The sequence below is a fragment of the Lepus europaeus genome, chromosome 15 (genome assembly GCF_033115175.1).
Source record: "Lepus europaeus isolate LE1 chromosome 15, mLepTim1.pri, whole genome shotgun sequence".
Classification (NCBI taxonomy): domain Eukaryota; kingdom Metazoa; phylum Chordata; class Mammalia; order Lagomorpha; family Leporidae; genus Lepus; species Lepus europaeus.
Genome location: NC_084841.1, coordinates 35,354,961 through 35,377,710, shown reverse-complemented (window position 1 = coordinate 35,377,710; position 22,750 = coordinate 35,354,961). Strand labels below are relative to the sequence as shown.

The 22,750-nt window shown below is 46.7% G+C and overlaps 1 protein-coding gene across 1 annotated transcript; it reads right to left on the bottom strand.

Moving 5' to 3' along the window:
- On the bottom strand, positions 1–22,348 carry NIM1K (NIM1 serine/threonine protein kinase). Its single transcript, XM_062212174.1, has 3 exons — positions 21,984–22,348; positions 3,651–3,919; positions 1–873 (listed from the first exon to the last, which is right to left on the bottom strand). The coding sequence occupies exons 1-3, from the start codon at positions 22,273–22,275 to the stop codon at positions 124–126; spliced, it is 1,311 nt and encodes a 436-aa protein (XP_062068158.1). The 5' UTR covers positions 22,276–22,348; the 3' UTR covers positions 1–123.
- Between the last annotated feature and the right edge of the window lie 402 nt (positions 22,349–22,750).

Below are 22,750 nucleotides of genomic sequence, written 5' to 3'. Positions count from 1 at the left end.
AAATGCATATCTCAAATTTAAATTTATTTAAAAATTACAAAAATGTTCCCACCCAGGTTGTCCATGAAAAAATTATAAAGCAGTAACAGTGGTCTTGGTTTATTACCAGCAATCTGATGCAATTTATAAAATTGAACAAAATTTGGATGTGTGTCTTATGCCTCTGTAGACACGGGACCCTTTCTTTAGGTCTCTTTCTTTGGGGTCTGGTAGCATCATTACTGGGCCACTTTCCGAAGCCTTTTTCCTTTGGACTCTATGTAAAATGATTCTATAGACCCCTGTGATTGAGCTTCGAGCATCTTTCCCTTGATTATTTCGAATGTGTTCTTCCGTAATACCCAAATGTTCTAAAGTGCTTTTGACCTCATTTTCTTCTTCTTTGAGGGTACTCGTTTCTGACAAATGCTTGGGATCCAGTCGGAAAGGTTCCAGAGGGGTGGGGTACAGCACCCCTTGCATCCACTCATTGTTCATGATGTAGTTGATCCCAAACCTCTCTGTAGGTATCGGCTGAAGGACTCCTCGGATGAGTCGATGGCAGGGCTCGGACACATGTGGAGGCACACTGTATGTGCCCTCAAGGATGCTCTTCTTCAGTTTGGTCACAGTCTCTGCTCGAAATGGCATTGTGCCAGTCACCATGAAGTACAAGAGCACCCCCAGGGCCCAGATATCCACATAAACGCCAACGTAGTGTTCATCTCGGAAAAGTTCAGGTGCAGCGTAGGGAGGAGATCCACAGAAAGTGTTGAGCATTTCACCTTTTTTACTTACTGTGCTGAATCCAAAGTCACCCACCTTCACACACGTATTACTGGTATAGAATACATTCTCTGCTTTCAGATCTCTGTGAATAATTTGGTTTTCATGCTGTGGATGAAGACATAGAGAAAAGTCAGTTTCAAAATCAGATAGTGAAGCAAAAATAAATCAGTTGCTCTCAAACAGTGTTGTAATAACAATGACGTAGTAATAAAAATTCAGTGGAGATCAACTTAAATCATATTAGCAAAGCCCTGCCATGGCCTTCAGCCATGTCATGCCCACACTCCTCAAACAAAGGTTCTAGTCTTCCGTGGCGTTAGGCTTGGAGTCTGTTGCATACACATGGACTCAGGAATTAGTGCCAGAAAAAAGATCCAGATCTTATGAAACCACTCATTCTGAAATACAATGAAACCATACTCCTTAGTTTTGGGGGCCATACGTGGGCTTTTCTGACTGAGGGATTTTTTTAACTGGAGCCAAAACAGGAGGCTTGGAGGCCTCCCACAACTGCCCAACAAAGGAGGAGGCTGCATTTGGCAAGGTTCTAACAACAGGTACCATGGGGGGTTGTGAGCACATGCCCTACTCCCAATCTTGCACTCTGGATCCAGACAATCTCATGAGGATCCTTGACCTGTTCAGTCCCCAGGTGCTCTTGGGAAATTGCTTACTGTTACTTTCCCCAGTGGGCCTCTTCAGGTAAGAACCCAGGCTGGTGAGTTCTAGATTCCACTCTATTGGTTGTGTAATCTGCGTGTCAGTTTCCTTCCTTGCAAAATGGGATGTAGATGACTACTCACAAGGTGGTTGTGAGAACTGGATGCGATGCTGGATTGACAGTGTTCAGCGATGTGCCCGGTAAATAAACAGACCCCGTAACGTTTGGATCCATGCCTATAATTTATTCTTCCTCTTTTCAGAGACCAGAGAGTTGGGAGAAATGGCAGGGCACAGAGCTTTCCAAGACTCATGTCTGCACTCGTCTGCCCCGCCGCCATTCTTCTCCAAGCAGAATGTGAAACTCCTTCACCTGTCTATTCTACTGCTTGCCTGGGGTCTGCCTGATGGCGTGGCCCTGAGATCCTTCACCCCAACAGACAGCCACTTAAATGACAACTGATGATACCACAGGTCTGAAACACCCACCACCACTACCGTCAAGTTCTCTCTGGCTTATTTCTTTTTCTTCCTGTTTTAGCTCTCTGCTGTTATTTAGGGCCTCCACGGGTCACTGATTCCCCAGCCAATTCTTTAGCCAGGAGTTCCTGATCCTCCAGGCAGAGGAGTGAATTAGAAACCGACTCTCTAATATTATAGACCCCCCAGAAAAGTATCCTTTTCTAGCAGGTGGACAGACCAACTCAACCGAAACCCGAGTAATGTGAGTGGCCAAGATTCTTGCACTATAAGAGTATTAAAAGTGGTGATCTGGTCTGCAAACGGACATTCCTCCTGTGTATCTAACAATGCAGTCAACAAAAGACAAAGTGCAGAAGAACCAGTTTGTGGAGGAACTGGGGAGTATGCCTTAGGAGTCTAGATTTATCTAGAGAAATAATCAGAGAACTAAAATAGTGACACAATAACAGGCTAAGCTTCTGAGTACAGAGGCAGTAAGAGCTAGGGGAGCTCTGCTCTGTGGCCTGCCATGAGGTTGCTCCTCTACACAGGTTATGCCACTGCCAGCCTCTGTCAGACACCCAACCAACGGGGTCATTCAGTCTTGGACGGTGAACTTCCAAGGCCCCTCAAAGAGCTGCTGAGAGCTAAATTAATTGAATGTGGCTGGAAGGATCAAGTGAAGGCACACTGGGAAGAGGTAATTAAAGAAAAAGGACTGGGGCTGGCGCCATGGCTCACTTGGTTAATCCTCCGCCTGCAGTGCTGGCACCCATATGGGCACCGGCTACCAGTCCCAGTTGCTCCTCTTCCAGTCCAGCTCTCTGCTGTGGTCCGGGAGGGCAGTCGAGGATGGCCCAAGTGCTTGGGCCCTGCACCCACATGGGAGACCAGGAGGAAGCACCTGGCTCCTGGCTTTGGATCGGCATAGCTCCAGCTGTAGTGGCCATTTTGGGGGTGAACCAATGGAAGGAAGACCTTTCTGTCTCTCTCCCTCATTGTCTAACTCTATCTGTCAAATAAAGAAAAAAAAAGAAAAAAAGAAAAGGAAAATGACTAAAACACATGACTGTTGATGACTTGGTGCCTGAAATCACTCCAAAAGGTAGAGCCCTGGTACCTGACAGTGTCAAGAAGGAGTTCCTACAAAGAATAAGAACATTCCTTGCTCCACATGCCAGTCTTTAAGATTGAATTTGATTGTGTTGCTTTGTGGTTTTATTTCTGAAAATAAAACTTGCCATCAATTAGAGGTCATTTTCGCAAAATAAAATCCTTTTTTGTTATTATGGTTGGAAAAAAAAAGAGCTAGGGGAGTTCACTTGAGGCAAGAAAGATCAATGTGAGCTGACATGAAACTGAAGAAAGTTCCAAAGAGAACTGAGCCGGCTAGGAAGTGTGGATAGGGCTTGGAATGGGAGGCGTGATGAGATGGGAGAGGGAGTCCCAGATGGAGTAAGGAGGGCAAGGCCAAGAAGCAGAAAGGGGCTGAGCACACAGCTGGTGGAGGAGGTCGGAGACGTGGTGAGGGCCAGGGAGGCTGTGAGGCACACCTGCCTGCTCTGTGTTCAGTTTCTATGGAGATCCCGGGATGTTACTTCAGAGAGCACAGTCCCAACCCAGCTTCTGATTCTCACAGGAGGGACTGCTGTCTGCCTTTGCAGTACTGAAGCCCTGTGGGATGCTTTAGTGAGGCAGAACCAAGGCCCCAGGCCCCCGGTGCAGGGGTAGCTCTCGCGAGACTGCTTGCCCGTGCTCACCATGTGCTTCACAGCCGACACGATCTGGGAGAAGATGAGCTTGCTTTCTGGTTCAGAGAGCTTCCCTTCCGTGCTGATTTTCCCAAAGAGCTCCCCACCCCCTGCATACTCCATCACCAAATGGAGCTTGGACAGAGTCTCCACGACTTCGTAAAGGCGGATGATGTTGGGGTGGTGCAGTTTCTCCATGCTGGAGATTTCCCGGGAGAGTAGCCTTTGGGTTTTCTGGTCTAACTTGGTCTTGTCCAGGATCTTAATGGCCACCTTTTCTAGGAAAGAAAGAAAAGGAAAAAAAAAAAAAAGGTGTATCAGAGAAGTTCATCAGAGAATAGATATTTAAGTGGAGGGGACCGGGACTGGCCCCTGGTTTTACCAGACACAGAGGCTGAGTGGCTGTTCCACAGTTCACAGAGCCCATCAGTGGCAATGGCCAAGCCGTTGTTGAGTTCAGTATCAGTGCTCCTCCTTAGATCCACACGAGTCCATGCCAACTCTTGCCTCCCAATATAGTTTTCAGTTTGATGATCTCTATCTGAATTTACAAACACAATTATAACTCCTTCTGTTCAGCCTGAGAGCTTGTCTTGATTAGACCTGGCCCACTTCTTTGAGCCTCGACGTTCAAAATTCCTCACTGTCCACTGTCCTCAACTCAACTCCCCATACCCCTTCTAACCCAGCCATTACAGAACTGTTTGTTTTCCCTAAAACAACGAACATCCATGCCTGTGATCTTTCCTCTACCGAGACCATTCTCTCTGTCACTCTTTCCTGATCTTTACTGAGTTACCTCCCGATGATCCTTCAAGGCTAGCCTCAATTAACCTCTTCCAGGGACTGCCATTTGGCATAGCAGTTCAGATGATGCTAGTGACTCCTGCATCCCGTATTTGAGGGCCTGGGTTTGAGTCCCAGCTCTGCACCCCGTTCCAGCTTCCTGATAATACACACCCTGGGAAGCAGCAGATGATGGCTCAGGTGCCAGGGTCCTTGCTACCCACATGGAACTTCCAGACTTCTGACTGTGGCCTCACATAGCCTCTGCTATTGCCAGATATTTGGGGAATGAACCAGCAGATGGGAGATCTCTATCTGTGTCATTTGAGCACACTGGCCTGTAAATGTTGGCTACATTGTCTGTCTACTCCTTCCGTTCCCTTCCCTGCATGGACTATGTGTTATTTGACTTTGTCAGTTCTTTGGCATCTAATGTAAAGGATATGCCACTATGTAAACACTCAGTGTTTATAGAGTGGTGGTAAGGGCAGGGGGAAACCTGCATAGCACTCTGCAGCTGGTGGCAGAATTAACTGGTCCAACAGTTCTGGATTGTAAACTGGTGTTACATATGGATATTGTTGAAAATGGCCACAGGTGCTAATTCAGCTATCCCATTTATCAATTAATCTTAAAGAAATGATCTGACATTTGTGCAAGGGCATGTGTGTAAGAAGTCTCCTGTGGGGCAGACATTTGGTCTGGCATTAAAGACGTTCCCTGGGATGGCTGTGCCTACACTGGAGTACCTGGGTTCCATTCCCAGCTATAACTCCTTACTCCAGCTTTCTGCTAGCGCAAAGCCTGGGAGGTAGCAGGGATGGCTCAAGTAAAAGGGTTCCTGCCACCCAGTGGAGGACCTGAATTGGGTTCCAGGCTCTCTACATCAGCCCTAGCCCAGACTCAGCTGTTGGAAGCATTCAGAGAATGAAACAGAGGATGAGAACTTCTATCTCTCTCAAATAAAAACTTTAAAACTTAAAAAGATGATGAGGTAGCAATAATGCTAGAAAGATTTAAAAAGAAAAGAAGATTTCAGTGATATTGAGATCGGCTTCATTACCTAATAAAACAGATGGTTAAAATAAGTTTAGGGACCAGCATTGTGGTGTAGCAGGGCTGCCACCTGCAACACTGGCATCCCATACAGGCGCCAGTTCGAGTCATCAGTTCAGCTGTTTCCAATCTAGCTCTCTGCTAATATGCCTGGGAAAACGGCAGAGGATGGCCCAGGTACTTGGGTCCTTGCACCCATGTGGGAGACCAGGAAGAAGCTTCCAGCTCCTAGCTTCAAATCAGCCTAGCTCTGGCCATTGCAGCCATTAGGAAAAATGAACCAGCAGATAGAGGATCTCTCTTTCTGTGTAACTCTGGCTTTCAAATAAATAAATCTTTAAAAAACAGAAATGAAAAAGAAATAAATAAATGCTATTCTATAAATCTAATGAACTCTAATAAAGTTTAAAAAATAAATTCAGTACTTCTATCTTTATAATGGCACATCAAGCAGCCATCAAGAACAATAATGTTCTTTTTTGATATGAAGAGATGTTCAATATGCCACAAAAGGAGAAAGTATAAATATACGTTTGTATAGAATAAAATCTGACAATTATTTTCTCATTGGGGATTCATAAATGATTTTCCTTTAAATTTTGTATTTTCTACAATAATATAGATTGACTGCATAATGAAAATGGTTAATTAACATTAGGAAATAAATGAATCTTGACTCCAAAGTAAAACATTTTTCTTTCTTTCTTTCTTTCTTTTTTTTTTTTTTCTTCATACTGTGCCAGCAGATCTCTTATTAGGTAGAAGTTACCAGGCAAATAAACAGAGAGAACAGGATCACAGAGTGTTCGTTTGACCTACTTATAGAACCACACCTTTCTTCCTTTTTAAATTTTAATTGTTAATTAGTTTTTAACAGATTCAATGAACTTTGTAAATATAATTCTAAGAACATTATGTGGGCTGGCGCTGTGGCGCAGCAGGTAAAGCCACTGCCTGAAGTGTTGGCATTCCATATGGGTGCCGGTTTGTGTCCCGGCTGCTCTACTTCCCATCCAGCTCTCTGCTATGGCCTGGAAAGCAGTGGAAGATGGCCCAAGTCCTTGGGCTTCTGCACCCATGTGGGAGACCTGGAAGAAGCTCCTGGCTCCTGGTTTTGGATCGGTGCAGCTCCAGCTGTTGTGGCCAATTGGGGAGTGAACCAGCAGATGGAAGATCTCTCTCTCTCTCTCTCACTCTCTCTCTCTCTGCTTCTCCTTCTCTCTCTGTGTAACTCTGACTTTCAAATAAATACATAAATTTCTTTAAAAAATAATCACAGATCATTACAACTATAGTAGTATAACATTGTTAACTATTGGTTTCACAAAGGTATAAAACAAAGTTTTACAAAATTGTACTTGCAGCAATACTGATACACACAGATATTTCTTTTTTCTTTCTTTGTTTTTTTTAAATTTTAGCTCCCACATATAAGGCAGAACATGCAGTATTTGTCTTTATGGGGCCAGCTTATTTCACTCAACATGATATCCTCCAGTTTCATCCATTTTGCTACAAATGGTAGAATTTCATTCTTTTTTTTTTTTAGCTGAATAATATTCCATTGTGCATGTATACCACATTTTCCTGATCCATTCATCCGATAATGGACACCTTGTTTCCAGATTTGGCTATTATGGACAGTGCTGCTATAAAAAAGATGGCGCAGCTATCTCTTTGATACATTGTGTTCAAGTCTTTTGGGTATATACCCAGTAGTGGGATTGCTAGATCATATGGCAAGTCTATTTCTAGCTTTGTAAGAATTCTCCATAGTGGCTACACTAATTTGCATTCTCACAACAGTGTACAAACTGTCTATATCCTCACCAGCATTTGTTATTCTGTGTGTTTTTGATTTTAGCCATTCTGACAGGGGTGAGGTGATATCTCCTTGTGGTTTTGATTTGCATTTCCCTGATGGCTAGTGATGTTGGGCATTTTTTCATATATTTGTTGGCCATTTGTATTTTTTCTTTTGAGAACTGTTGATTGAGTTCCTTTGCCCATTTCAGCCCTGGCTGTGGTGGGTATATGGGGGAATGAATGAACAAAAACCTCTCTCTCTCTTTCCCTCTCCTTCTCCCTCTCTTTCTGTCACTCTGCCTTTCAAACAAATGAATGAATAACAACTTAAAAAGCGAATGCAGGCTGGCACCGTGGCTCAATAGGCTAATCCTCTGCCTGTGGTGCCGGCACACTGGGTTCTAGTCCCAGTCGGGGCGCCGCTCCTGTCCCAGTTGCCCCTCTTCCAGGCCAGCTCTCTGCTGTGGCCTGGGAAGGCTGTGGAGGATGGCCAACGCTCTCTCTCTCTCTTTCTGCCTCTGCCTCTCTGTAACTCTGCCTTTCAAATAAGTAAATGAATAAATCTTAAAAAAAATAAAAAAGCGGCCGGCGCCGTGGCTCAACAGGCTAATCCTCCGCCTTGAGGCGCCGGCACACCGGGTTCTAGTCCCGGTCGGGGCACCGATCCTGCCCCGGTTGCCCCTCTTCCAGGCCAGCTCTCTGCTGTGGCCAGGGAGTGCAGTGGAGGATAGCCCAAGTGTTTGGGCTCTGCACCCCATGGGAGACCAGGAGAAGCACCTGGCTCCTGCCATCGGAACAGCGCGGTGCGCCGGCCGCAGCGCGCTACCGCGGCGGCCATTGGAGGGTGAACCAACGGCAAAAGGAAGACCTTTCTCTCTGTCTCTCTCTCACTGTCCACTCTGCCTGTCAAAAAAAAAAAAAAAAAAAATTAAAAAAAATAAAAATAAAAAAGCAAATGCAGCCTTTGCCTTTGAGAAAATGAAACTTTATAACATGGTTTCAAAGGAGTATTTAAGGGAAAATATAATTTTTTATTAAAGATTTATTATTTATTTGAAAGAGCTACACAGAGAGAGGAGAGGTCTTCCTTCCGTTGGTTCACCCCCCAAATGGCCGCTATGGCCGGAGCTACGCTGATCCAAAGCCAGGAGCCAGGTGCTTCCTCTTGATCTCCCATGCGGGTACAGGGGCCCAAGCACTTGGGCCATCCTCCACTGCACTCCCAGGCCAGAGCAGAGAGCTGGACTGGAAGAGGAGCAACCAGGACTAGAACCCGACACCCATATGAGTGCCGGCACTGCAGGCGGAGGATTAACCAAGTGAGCCATGGCGCTGGCCCCAGGATATATAATTTGCTGCCCGTCTGGCTGCCATATGGGAAATGCATAGAAGAGCAGCAGCCTGAGAGCGAAGCGATGGGTTAGAGGTGATTCCTGCAATCCCAGGGAGAGGTTTCTTTTAGTGATGACAGGGGAAGGAGAGAGAAGTAAAGATATGAGAGATCAATCTCCTCTCTCTCCAAATCTGACCAGAAGTCTGATATAGGTCCCACCCATCAGGCATCCCATATGGGTGCCAGTTCGAGTCCTGGTTGCTCCTCTTCCAATCCAGCTCTCTGCTGTGGCCTGGGAAAGCAGTAGAAAATGGCCCAAGTCCCAAGCAGAGCAACCAAAGAATCAGACTGGCACTTGGACATGGGATGCTGGCATACCAAGCCATAGCAACCTGCTAAGTCACATGCCAGCCCCTCCCTAACTCCAATTTTTAAACCTAGATTAGACCAAGCAAAATACTTCTAGAGGACAAGGAGAGGGAGCAGATACTGCAACTCAGGGAGTGCTGGGAAGCGAGAACTGCTGTGATAGGAATGAGATCTTACTACTAGACACAGAGCCTTACACCATCTGGCCCCTGCTCCTCTCTGCTCTCACCCCTGCCTTGGCTGACTTAGGCTCTTATAGGGACCCCCACACCTTGCTGCTGTCCCCCTGCCCCAGTGCTCCCCCCATATAAGATGGCTCTTCAAAAACTTCAGGCAAGACTGAAATTAAAAGATAAGTTCATTTGGGTACAAAAATTTTGAAGTTTACACATACATTTTTACATAATATACATTTGCACAAACTTTCTGAAGTATTGTCACACATGTATAGCCAGTTCCCTCACCACTCTCAGTTCTAATAGCATCTCTTCAGTCAGGCTGTCCCTGCTAACGCATTTAAAAACTGTAGCCCTCAATGCTGCTCCATTTTCCTTCTTATCACTCATGGCTACCTAACATAAATATTTCACTTGGGGCCGCCGCTGTGGCTCAGTGGGTTAACACCCTGGCCTGCAGTGCCGGCATCCCATATGGGCGCAGGTTCTAGTCCCGCCTGCTCCTCTTCCAATCCAGCTCTGTGCTGTGGCCTGGGAAAGCAGTAGAAGATGGCCTAAGTCCTTGGGCCCCTGCACCCACGTGGGAGACCCGGAAGAAGCTCCTGGCTCCTGGCTTTGGATCAGTGCAGCTCCGGCCATTGCAGCCAACTGGGGAGTAAACCAGCGGAGGGAAGATCTCTCTTTCTCTCTCTCTCTGTCTCTCCTTATCTCTGTGTAACTCTGACTTTCAAATAAATACATAAATCTTTAAAAAAATACATTTCACTAACTTATGTTTGTATCCCCCACTGGAATACAAGCTCCATGAGGACAGAGATTGCTGCATATTTTGTTCACTGCTGGCTCTCCAGTCTCTAAAATACTCTTGGCTACACAGCAGATGCTCAACAAATATTTACTGAATGGATGATCTCAATACTCTCAAGAACCCACGGTAAATATTATCACAGGGTGCAATCAAGTTTTCACTTTGCTTTTGCACTTATCTTTGGTCCCACAGATCTTCCTTGTTACCACAGAGCTTTCATAACCATGGTTCCTCTCTTTTTCAAAAAGAATTTGTGTTTCTTTGTATTTTATTTTTATTTATTTATTTTAAAGTGGGGATTCTTGTTTTTTAATATTTGCTTGAGGCTGGCAGCGGGTTAAGCTGCCATCTACAGCAAAAAGCACTGGCATCCTATATGGGCACTGGTTCAAGTACAGGTAGCTCCACTTCCCATCCAGCTCCCTGCTAAAGTGCCACGGAAAGCAGCAGAGGATGGCCCAAGTACTTGGGCCCCTGCACCCACCCGGGAGACCTGGAGGAAGTTCCTCACTTGTGGCTTTGATCTGGCCCTGCCCCCGCTGTTGTGACCATTTGGGGAGTGAACCAGCAGTTGGAAGATCTCCTTCTCTCTCTCCCTCTCTTTCTCTCTCTTCCCTTTTCTCTGTAGTTCTGCTTATAAATAAATAAAATAAATATTTTAAAAAAATATTTATTTTATTTTTTTATCTTAAAGGCAGAGCAGCAGAGAGAGAAAGACACATACACATGGATCTCCCAGCTGGTTGTTCACTCTCAAAATGGCAGCAAAGGTTAGGTCTGGGCCAGGCTGAAGCCAGGAGCCAGGAGCTACATCCTGGTCCCCCACATTGGTGACAGAGGCCCAAGTATTTGTACGATCTTCTGCTGCTTCCCAGGTGCTTCACTAGGAAGCTGGATCACAAGTGGAGCAGCCAGGACTCAAGTCAGGCACTCCAAAACAGGATGTGGCCATCCCAAGCGGCATCTGAACTGCTGCACCAAATGCCCACACCATGAACATGACTTCCAGTGCCGGGATAATCTTTCAACGTACATGCTTTAATTTACTTAATTCCTGTATCACTGGATCCTAACTTCTTACTGGTTCTTAAGACTACAATGGATAATTTTTTAGTTATAGTATTTCCAATTTAGGACTTGTTTTTAGGATGAACTCCCCAAATCCATAGTAAACTAACAATTTTTTAAATTGTATATATTTATTGGGTATTATATGATGTTTTGTTACATGTATACATTGCATAATGTCCAATTAAGGTAAATATCCTTTCAAGAATTTAACACTTGTAGTGAAAACATCAAAAAATTCTATTTTCTGCTTTTTTAAATAGAGAAATATACAACAAATTAACATCATCTATCTTCACTTTACTGTGCAATAGAATCCTAGAACTTTTTACTCATATCTAGCTGTAGCCTAGTACCTGTCAATCAACCTTCCCCAATCCCTCCATCCCCACTTCCCTCCCCAGCCCCTGGTAACAACAGTTACATTTTTAACTCCTATGAGATCACCTATTTTTTTTAGGGTTCACATATGAGTGAGATCATGTGATATTCATCTTTCTGTATTTGACTTATTTCACTTAACATGATGACCTCCAGCTTCATCCATATTGTTGCAAATGAAAAGATTTCATCTTTTTATATTGCTGAGTAATATTCCATTGTGCATCTGTTCCAATTTTCCTTTTTTGTATTGTTTCTTTTCTTTTCTTTTTTAATTTTATTTAAGTTATACAAGTTTCATGTATTTCATGTACATACACAGATTTAGGAACATAGTGATACTTCCCACCCTATGCTCCCTCCAACCCTTCCTCCTCCCTTCCACATTCCCACTCTTAATTTTTACAAAGATCTATTCTCATTTACTTAATGATCATATGGTTAACTCTACTCCAGAAGTCAATCCATGCATCTATAGCCAACTTATCTTTGACAAAAGACAATGGCTTTCATACAGAAATCAACAAACGGCAAATGCTAGCGAGGATGTGGACGGAAAAAGGTACCCTAGTCCAGTGTTGGTGGGAATGTAAACTGGTGCAGCCAGTGGAAGACAGTATGGAGATACCTCAGAAATCTGAGTACAGACATACCATTTGATCCAGCCACCCTAGTCCTGGGAATTTACCCAAACCCAAAGAAATCAGCATATGAAAGAGTTATGTGTACCCCCATGTTTATTGGAGCACAATTCACAATAGCTAAGATATGGAATCAACCCAGATGTTCATCAACTGTTAATTGGATAAAGTAATTGTGGTATATATACACAATGGAGTACTATTTAGCTGTAAAAAAAATTAAATCCTGTCCTTTGCAACAAGATGGATGCAACTGGAAACCACTGTACTTAGTGACATAAATCAGTCCCAAAAAGACAAATATCATATATTTTCCCTGATTTGAAATAACTAATAGAGTACCTGAAATGTAATGTATTGAAGTGATACAGACATTTTGAAATTCAATGATTGTTTACAGCCCTTGTTTCTTCCATTGAGGGATAGTTTCTTTCTTTCTTTCTTTCTTTTTTTTGACAGGCAGAGTGGATAGTGAGAGAGAGAGAGAGACAGAGAGAAAGGTCTTCCTTTGCCATTGGTTCACCCTCCAATGGCCGCTGCGGCCGGCGCATCGCACTGATCTGAAGCCAGGAGCCAGGTGCTTCTCCTGGTCTCCCATGCGGGTGCAGGGCCCAAGCACTTGGGCCATCCTCCACAGCCTTCCCAGGCCATAGCAGAGAGCTGGCCTGGAAGAGGGGCAACTGGGATAGAATCCAGCGCCCCAACCGGAACTAGAACCCGGTGTGCTGGCGCTGCAAGGTGGAGGATTAGCCTGTTGAGCCACGGCGCCGGCCTCTTTTTTCTTCATACTATTTGTTAAACTAACAATTTTTAAGGTAAGAAACTCCAATTTTGGGGTCCGGCACCGTGGTATAGTGGGTTTAGCACCTGCCTATGGCACCAGCATTCCATATGGCTGCTCTACTTCCAATCCAGCTTCCTGCTGATAGCCTGGGAAAGCGGTGGAAGATGGACCAAGTGCTTGGGTCCCTGCACCTAAGTGGGAGACCAGGAAGAAGCTCTTGGCTACTGGCTTCAGATTGGCCCAGCTCCAGCCATTGTAGCTGGGGAGTGAACCAGCATTTGGGGAGTAAACCAGCAGATGGAAGACCTCTCTTCTGTTGCTCTGCCTCTCTAGTAAATAAATAAATCTTAAAAAAAAATAACTCTGCAATTTTAAATAGCTATTTTGATGAATGAATTCAAGAAAGAAGAACCACTTTTTTTTTTTTTTTTTTTTTTTTTGAGATTTAAAAGCAAGATTTATAAGCGTCAAGGACTTCCAGCCAGAGCAGCAGGGAGTGGGGCTTCCAAGACAGGAAAAAACCTGAAGCGGTCCATGGCAGTTGAGTTTTTAAGCACAATTTTGACTGACATTCGGTTATAAGGCAGGGACAAAATCCATCAAAAGACCTGATTTGCAGTTCTTTATCCTGTTTGGCTTGCTCACCATAAAACAAAGAGCCATCAGAAGGGAGACCTGGAAGAACCTCTTGGCTCCTGGCTTTGGATTGGCCCAGCTCCGGCTGTTTTGGCCATTTGGGGAGTGAACCAGGAGATGGAAGACCTCTCTCTGTAACTCTCTCAATAAATAAATCTTAAAAACAAAAGAAAAAGAAAAAAAAGAGCTTGTAACTGGGACTCCGGAGATTTTCACTAGACCCTGGTTTTTTCTAAGCCCCAAATCTTCACTTCTCAGTTACATTTTCTCTTGTGCTCCTAGGCTATTAGACTCATTCACTTCATAATCTCCATGAACCCGCAGGTGACTGCTTCCAAGACCTTACCTTCACACCTGGGAGTCTTCTTCAGTTCTTCTTCTCCCTGTTCCTTTCTGCTCTCGCCCATTCAACTGATCACAAAGCTTTCTAATAGTCTCAAACATTTTTCAAATGCATCCCCTTCTCTCCATCCTCATAGCCACTCCCTAAGTGGAAATGGACATCGTCATTCATCTGGACCACAAAAGGTTTTTTTTCTGAGTTATTTGTCACTCTATAATCTCAATTTGCCTTCCTCACTGATGTCAAATCCTATTAATCATTTGTATTAATTGCTTGTTTAAAGATCTTCAGTGGCTCCCTGAGCCCTAAATGACAAAATTCAAATAGGAAAGAAGATTCTCCATGACCAAGACCCTGTCACACCTCCCACCTTGTTTCCTGCAGCTTTGTGGAGTCATCTCATGCTCCAGCTTTACTGAATCACTTGTAAATTTCCAAGCACTCCCCCCCCCCCCCCACTGGTTTATACCCTCATGTACTTTATGGTCTGCCTCTGGTCCTGGAATTCTCCTTCCGCTGCATCCTGTAAAATACCCCCTCAAACCCTGAGACCTGGCGTAAGCCTCTTCCATTCACTTGGTCCTTTCTGAATTCCCTGGGCACAGGCCGGCTCACCCCTGGGCCTGACTCTGCCAGCACTCAGTGGTTGTTTCCTGCCCATCTCCCTTAAATGGCTGTGAGCTCCTAGCAGGCAAGAAGTGCGTCTAATTCATCTCGGTAAGGCCTGGAAGACAGTATGGACTCAGGAGGCATTAACTATATTCTTTTTTTTTTTTTTTTCAATGAATGAACCCAAGAATAAACAAACTGAAGAGAAGAAAGGATCCCAGAAATGCGAGACTCGAGGAAGAGGGAGGAAGAGGTCAGGAAGTGCAGCCACGGAGGCACCGATGCTTCTTGTACTTTTGTTGGTGGCAACAGATGGAACATGAAATATTCAGAAGTCAAGCACGTCATCCCCTTTGAGAAATTTCTTATCAGTCTTAAAGGGGCTTGTCATGGCTCTCAGCCTGCCCTATCAGCTTGCAGAGCTCAAGGGAATCTAAGCTGTTAGCTATAAAAATACACTCTAGCCAGCAGAGGCCCGTATTGGAACCTTCTTTCTAGGGACCCAGAGCAGCTGGTGCCTCTTATCTGTTTATTTTACTGCTGTCCTGGGGGTTGTCCTGGCACCTAAACCCTGCTTTCCGGGGAGTCTCCTCCATTGTCTTATCTGGACTACTCATATTTCCTAGAAAGTCTGGTGACAATTCCAGACAAGTTGACTTTGTAGGGGGGTGGAGGGCATTGTAAATAGTCCTGCCCTTTTTTCTTTTTAGAAGATTTATTTATTTATTTATTTGAAAAGCAGAGTTATAGAAAGAGAGAGACAGAGAGATCCTCCACTGCCCTCCCAGGCCACAGAAGAGAGCTGGATCAGAAGCAGAGCAGCCGGGACTTGAACTTGAACCGGCATCCCATAGGCAGTGGCTTTATCCACCATGCCACAGCGCCGGCCCCATTGCCTGTTTTTTTTTTTAAGCATATCACCCCATAACCAGGGGTGACATTGTTCCTTTGACAATAGGGTACATAAATAGCTATTATTAGGACTGTGCCTTTTTCCTCTGACTCCCTTACACATAGCCTGCTACACAATTGGGCACATTCTTGCTCCTGGCTGGTGGAAAGTTCTTGGCTGAGCTGGTTTTTGTCTCTAAGCTGTGTATATCCACACATTTGCTGCTCCACTGCTCCCTCTCAGAGGCACTTCTTTGGATCTTGGGCTCTGCTGAGAGCATAGTAGGTCACGTGGCCCTAAGGGCTGCAGCTGACACAAGCATGTCCTTGACTTAAAGGTAGCCCATTATCAGCTAGCCAGTGAGCATCTCTAAAAGTTGAACTGCAGGAGCCAGTGGTGTTTAACCTGCAGGAGCAGGTTAAAATACTGGCCTGCAGGGCCGGCATCCCATATGGATGGCAGTTTGGGTACCAGCTGCTCCAATTCCAATCCAGCTCCCTGCTATGGCCTGGGAAAGCAGTAGAAGATGGCCCAAGTCCTTGGGTCCCCACACTCACATGGGAGATCCAGAAGAAGCTCCTGGCTCCTGGCTTTGGATGGGCCCAGCTCCAGCTGTTATGGCTATTTGGAGAGTGAATCAGTGGATGGATGACCTTTCTTTTTCTCTGGCTCTACCTCTCTCTGTAATTCTGTCTTTCAAATAAATAAGATAAATCTTTAAAAGAATAAAATAAAGTTGAATAGAATGAAACTAGTGGCATAGAGATGCATGATAAGGCTGAGTTTACGTCAACGTGGGACATGTTGGCCATCATGTGGCTCTGGTAAGTACAGAAAGCCACTCTGCAGGGAGACGTAGGAAGACGGAATAAAGTCAGCACAGGAACCGGACAGGGCAGACTATCTGCTCCCCTGAGAAAGCAAAAGAGATAGAAACGGTAACATCTTAGGACCTGGCCTTATTTCCATAGAATTCCCCTGTGCTCAATACAGCCCTTCTCATACGAGCTCATTTGAGTAGGCTTCTGTTCCATGAACCAAACGATGCAGGAGTCAGTCCTCAAACACCTAGATTTCTTCAAAGGCAGACTAATAATCACATTTAATGAATACTCACTATGTGTTTTGTCTAGGCACCTGTTATTCAATACATTATATTGTAAAAATTTGCACCTTCCAGCAATCCTATGCAGCTGGAATTTTATGCAGGAAGAAACTAAGGCACAGACAGTGGAAATATCTTGTTCAAGGTCACACACAGCTAGAGAAAACAGAGTTGGAATTCCACCTGCAGTCTGGCTGTCTCCAGAGCCAATGTCTTTCCACAATATTGTGCTGTCTTCTGTTTGCAGAGTTCACTCCGCATCAGGGAGGGAGTGTGTGTGCATGTATGTGTACGAGTATATGCACGTAAAGACATGTCTGCTGGTTTCTCCCAGATACTGCGTGAACAGGCTGGAAGTTGGCTGCAAGAAGGGCCCAAGCTGTTTCTCAGAGATTAAGTTACATGTCCTATGGTACCCTGATTGATGCCTGTTCCCCTGACCCTTCTTGAGAGTATTGCTGAAAGAGAGGCGTGTTTGTCGGCATGAAGAAGGCAGCAGTACCCATCTGGTGGCTGGTCAAGGGCAGAGTGTGAGAGTTGCTTCTTCCACATCACAGCAAAATCCTGAAGTAGCCAGTCGCAAACCTGACTCTGCTGTGCCTCAGGACAGCCCCTTCTGGGCCTCTGTTTCCTCATTTGTAAAACATAGGTGAATTGGGGCCGGTGCTGTGGTATAGCAGCACTGCCACCTGCAGTGCCGGCATTCCATAGGGGTGACGGTTCAAATCCCAGCTGCTCCACTTCTGATCCCACTCTCTGCTATGGCCTGAGAAAGCAGTAGAAGATGGCCCAAGTCCTTGGGCCCCTGCACCCACATGGGAGACCCGGAGGAAGCTCCTGGCTCCTGGCTTCAGACTGGTGCAGCTCCAGCCGTTGTGGCCAATTGGGAAGTGAATCAGCGGACAGAAGACTCTCTCTCTTCCTCTCTTTCTGTCTCTGTGTAACTCTGACTATCAAATAAATAAATAAATCTTTTTAAAAAAGAAAAAGGTCATCCTGTAGCACTACAGAGAAAAGCAAAACTTTAGAATTGATAAAAGTATTATTCAGTAAGGGGCAGTTAAAATTTTTATGCTTCGACTATAAAATAGAATATATGTGCTCCTAAAACAATGAGACTATCAACAGACATTGGCATTGAAAAACAATCTATATTAAATGGCCTTGAAAAATCTTTTTTTTTTTTTTTTTTTTTTGGCCTTGAAAAATCTTAGCGTTCATGATCAACAGTGAATTGTCTCACTGACATATCAAAAAATCACTTCATATCATCTACATGAGGGTTCATGGAAAAGACAATGTGCAGTTTCCATGAACTTTTTGAAGACTCTTCTGTGTGTGGGTGGGTGGGTGTGGGTGTGTATGTGTGTACAAAGGATCTTCCAAAAGTACATAGGAAATGTGTACTTTTTTTTTTTTTTTGACAGGCAGACTGGACAGTGAGAGAAAGAGAGACAGAGAGAAAGGTCTTCCTTTGCTGTTGGTTCACCCTCCAATGGCTGCTGCCGCCGGCACATTGCACTGATCCGAAGCCAGGAGCCAGGTGCTTCTCCTGGTCTCCCATAGGGTGCAGGGCCCAAGCACTTGGGCCATCCTCCACTGCACTCCCGGGCCACAGCAGAGAGCTGGCCTGAAAGAGGGGCAACCGGGACAGAATCAGGCGCCCCGACTGGAACTAGAACCGGGTGTGCTGGCGCCACAGGCGGAGGATTAGCCTATTGAGCCGCGGCGCCGGCCTGGAAATGTGTCTTAACAAGTAATTATGTAGGCATTTCAAAATATTTGTGCACCAAAATAAACTTATCTTGTAATTCCATTTTTCCATGAACTCTGAAGTGTTCTTGTGGTAGCTATGTGTATGTGTGTGCACGCACACATGCATCTACTTATGTATACACAAAATGTCAACTAGGATGCAAACCAGTAGTTATTAAAGTATATAAAGACTGCTCATCAGTGTTCTCTACTGTGTCTCAGTGACTGACATCTACCTCCACAATAACCTCAGTGCAAATCCTGGTCTCACTTTACACGCGTGTCCCTGACTGGAGCATGTAACTTCCTGGTAGGCAGTCCTTTCTGGGCATCAAAATTTTCACCCATCATTTTCCCTTCCAAATCTTTTTCTATATTTCCCTATTTCCATTAAAGGGATAGCTCTTCTTTAGGTTCACATAATCAAGCAAGGCAAGTTCATTGCCTTTTTCCATTCTTCCATCCTCAGAACCACATCCAAGCATCTGTCAACAGTGTTGGTTAATTTTATGTGTCAATGTGACTGGGCCATGTAGTGCCCAAAGTTTTGGTCAAACATTATTCTGGGTGGTTCTGGGAAAGTGTTTCTGGATGAGATTAACTTTTGAATAAGTTCACTGAGCAATGCAGACGATCTTCCCTGGTGTACTTGGGCCTCGTCTAATCAACTTAAGACCTCACTGGAACAAAAAGACTGAGTAAGAGAACTTGTATGGCCTGAGTGCCTTAAACTGAGACTAACTGAAACTGATCTGCACTGAAACTGTACCTGATCTTCTTGGCCTTGAGTGTTCTGGCGTTTGAGTGGGGGCTACACCGTTGACTTTCCTGGGTCTCCAGCTTTCTGCCTGCAGATCTTGGGATGTCTCAGCCTCCATAACCGCATGTACCAGAGTCTTACAATAAATCTTTGTCTCTAAGTTTGTACGCATCCTATTGGTTCTGTTTCACTGGAGAACTGTAACACTCCAATCCTACAGATTCTTCTCCTCAGTACCACCCAGCTCCTCCTTTCTGTTTTGATTGCCACCGTGGATCTCCCCCTGCTGGCTGCACTACCCACCATCGTGTCCAGCCATCTCCATGTCTCCCGCATTTCTCTCTTCCCAACTTCCATTCTCGCCACTGCAGTCCAGCGTGAGTGGGCCTCCGTGTTGTTTTCCAGCCCTTCCTCCCACCATTGCCTAGTGTTTAAGGAAACTGCACCGTACATCACTTCCCCATGTTTAGGTTTTTTGCTCACTTTGCTTACTTCTCCTTCTAGTTAACTTGCAACCTTCCTCTGCCCCATAATTACTGTTTGTCTAAAACCCTACCCCTCTTTGATGTGTCATTCAAATCATATCCCCACTGAAGCCTTTCCATAAGGGGCAAGATTCTCTCTCCTTCCTGAAAACCTACAGCTTTTCTTTCGTGTTTTTCAAGTTTTGGCTTCTACTGTACCAACGTGTATAAATCTACTCTTTCCCTGTCCTTGAGGATGGAGGCTGTATCTAATTTATCTTTACATCTTCCAAGGCCTGATACGACGCCTCTACTGTGGCATAGTATCATATGTACATATGTATATAGTAGCCCGGGGCTGGTACTGTCTGCAGTGCTGGCATCCCATATGGGCGCCGGTTCATGTCCCAGCTGCTCAACTTCTGATTAAGATCTCTGCTATAGCCTGGGAAAGCAGTGGAAGATGGCCCAAGTCCTTGGGCCCCTCCTCCCACGTGGGAAACCTGACACAGTACCTCACATTGATTTTAAAGTGATACCTAGTTTATCCATTTGATGCAAACAGCAAAAATTTACTGTTTCATAAACTGTCAGCAACATACGCAAGTTGCTGTAGGCGGTGTTTCTTAGTACTGCATGCTGGCTTACAGAAGAGGATGGGCAGGAATGAACTCTTATTAAGATACTTATACTGGCCGGTGCCGTGGCTTAACAGGCTAATCCTCCGCCTTGCAGCACCGGCATACCGGGTTCTAGTCCCGGTTGGGGCGCTGGATTCTATCCCGGTTGCCCCTCTTCCAGGCCAGCTCTCTGCTATGGCCCGGGAAGGCAGTGGAGGATGGCCCAAGTGCTTGGGCCCTGCACCCTATGGGAGACCAGGAGAAGCACCTGGCTCCTGGCTTCGGATCAGCGAGATGCACCGGCCACAGCAGCCATTGGAGGGTGAACCAGCGGCAAAAAGGAAGACCTTTCTCTCTGTCTCTCTTTCTCTCACTATCCACTCTGCCTGTCAAAAAAAAAAAAAAAAAAAAAAAAAAAGAAACAACTTATACTTATTGCAAGACTTAAACAACTCTGCAAAATAATACCAATAATGAACATTTATTGAGCACTTACTCATTAATTCTAATGATAACCCATGAACCAAGCACTATTATCAACTGCATTTTGTAAATGCAGAGGAGTCTTGAAATTTATCCAGAAAAGTAGGTAGCGTAGCCATGGATGTGAAGATGTCGACCCGGACGCCCCGGCTTCAGATAAAGATTTAAGCTCCAGTGATTTGGGAGCGTGCCAGGTAGGGGGAGGTTCATACACCTGTGTGCACGCGCATGGGGCTCTTCCCGTAGGGCCCACATGGGAGGACTGGAGGGGCGTGGGCTTGGCAGGTTGGAAAGAAAAGAAAGCATGAGTAATAAGGAAAGCGAGGCCTTGGAGAAGTGACAGCTGCCCGAGGCCAAAGTGAGAAACTGTTAACGGGGCCAGCGCTGTGGCACAGTAGGCTAAGCCTCTGCCTATGGCACAGGCACCAGTCCCTGCTGCTCTGCTTCCAATCCAGCTCTCTGCTAATGCCCTGGGAAAGCAGTAGAAGATGGCCCAAGTGCTTGGGCCCCTGCATCCACGTGGGAGACCCGGAAGAAGCTCTTGGCCCCTGGCTTTGAATCAGCCCAGTTCTGGCCTTTGTGGCCATTTGGAGAGTGAACCGGTGGATGGAAAACCTCTCTCAGTCTCTTCCTCTCTCTGTAACTCCGCTGGGAAGAAAGGAAGGGAGGGAGGGAGGAACTGTTAGTAAGCCCCCATGTTTGAGGATTTTGGTGGACTATGCCGAGCTGTAAGTTCTTTTTCCGTTGTGAGTGTTGTGCCCACGGTAATCTCCAAGTTCCGCGAAGGCAGAGGTACCATGAGGAAGTGCCCACACCAGGACGGCCGCAACAAAGGAGTGCCGGGCTGTTCCCGCACGTCCCCTGCGGTCGGAGTGGTGGGCGCTGCTAGTCCACAATGGCAGAGGGAGCAGCAGCCAAGCAAGGGTGGAGTAAGAAGAGGTCCCGAGTGCAAACCCCTTTGCCCCAGAAGCAGCGGCCTTGGGTTAGAGGGGAAACTGGACTCTGCTTACCCAGCGGCAGCGGCCAGGGCGGGGTGGAGGCGAGGGGTTCTCCCGAGCCACTCCGTGCCTTGTTATTGACACACCGACGCCAGGGAAGCCAGAAGACCGGCAAGCCACCCCTCTCCCGCCGTGGGGCCTGACCGCAGAGCACAGATGCCCTCATGCGGAAGCGGATTTATCTGCCAGGGACAGTGGGAGAGGTCTGGGAGTCAAAACATCTAAGGTTGCACGGGGGAAGCCACATTCCTGCTTGGATTTCAGTTTCCCCGGCTGTAAAATGCAAAGCCACACACGGACCTCACGAGGTTCCTGTGAAGGAACCGAGGGGGCGGTGGGGGACGGCGGGCACAGGACTGGGGGCCGCAGGGGCTCGGCGGGTGCCAACACCGCTTCCGTGGCGCTGGTCTCCTCTTCCTCCGCCCCCAACACCGCGGCGGAGGGGCGAAGATCCCCGGGAAGACCCTACCTTTGGTTAAGGAGTGGATGCCGAGCTTGACCTGGGAGAAGTTGCCGCTGCCAAGTTCGCCGCGAATGCGGTAGAAGCCGATCCGCTTGCCGAGCGTGATCTCCCGCAGCACCTTCTCATCCTGGGACATGTCCTGCGTCAGCTTCTCGAAGGGCGTCAGCTGGCGGGGCTGTCCCTCCTCGGCCCCCTGGCTGCCCTCGGCTTGGCAGCCGCCCTCCCCGCTATCGCGCCGGGCGCCGCCGCCGCCGTCGGGGTTCCCCAGGCCGCCTCCATTCGCCAGCGCGGCCGTCATCGTCCACCGCAGCCTCACGTCTCCATCTCAGCCGCGGCCACCGAGCAAGGGCAGGTTGCGGAGGAGTCCGGGCGGCGCAGTGGCTGCGAGACCCGACCGCGGGCTGCGCGGGAGCCGTCCGGCGGGCTGGGCAGCCTCGCCGGCTTCAGCGAGAGGGGCGCAGAGGATGCCCGGCCCAGGCCAGAGCCGCTCGCCTCGCTGCGCACATCTCCCGCCTTTCTCACGGGGCTGTCCGCGCTCTCCCTGCACACTCCGGTCCGCGTCCCGTAACCATATCTCTCCCCCGACCGGGCTCCAGGAACCTCTGAAGGCTGGACGTGGAGACTGATGCTCTGCGCTGAGAAGGGCTGGATCCCGGGGCAAAGGCTCCAGTTTGCTATTTCCTCTCAAGGCCACGGAATTTCGCACGCTGAAGAGTAAAAAGCCCCTGGGAAGCCCCCTAGTCCCTGCGGCTGGCTCTGATCTCTGATCTTCA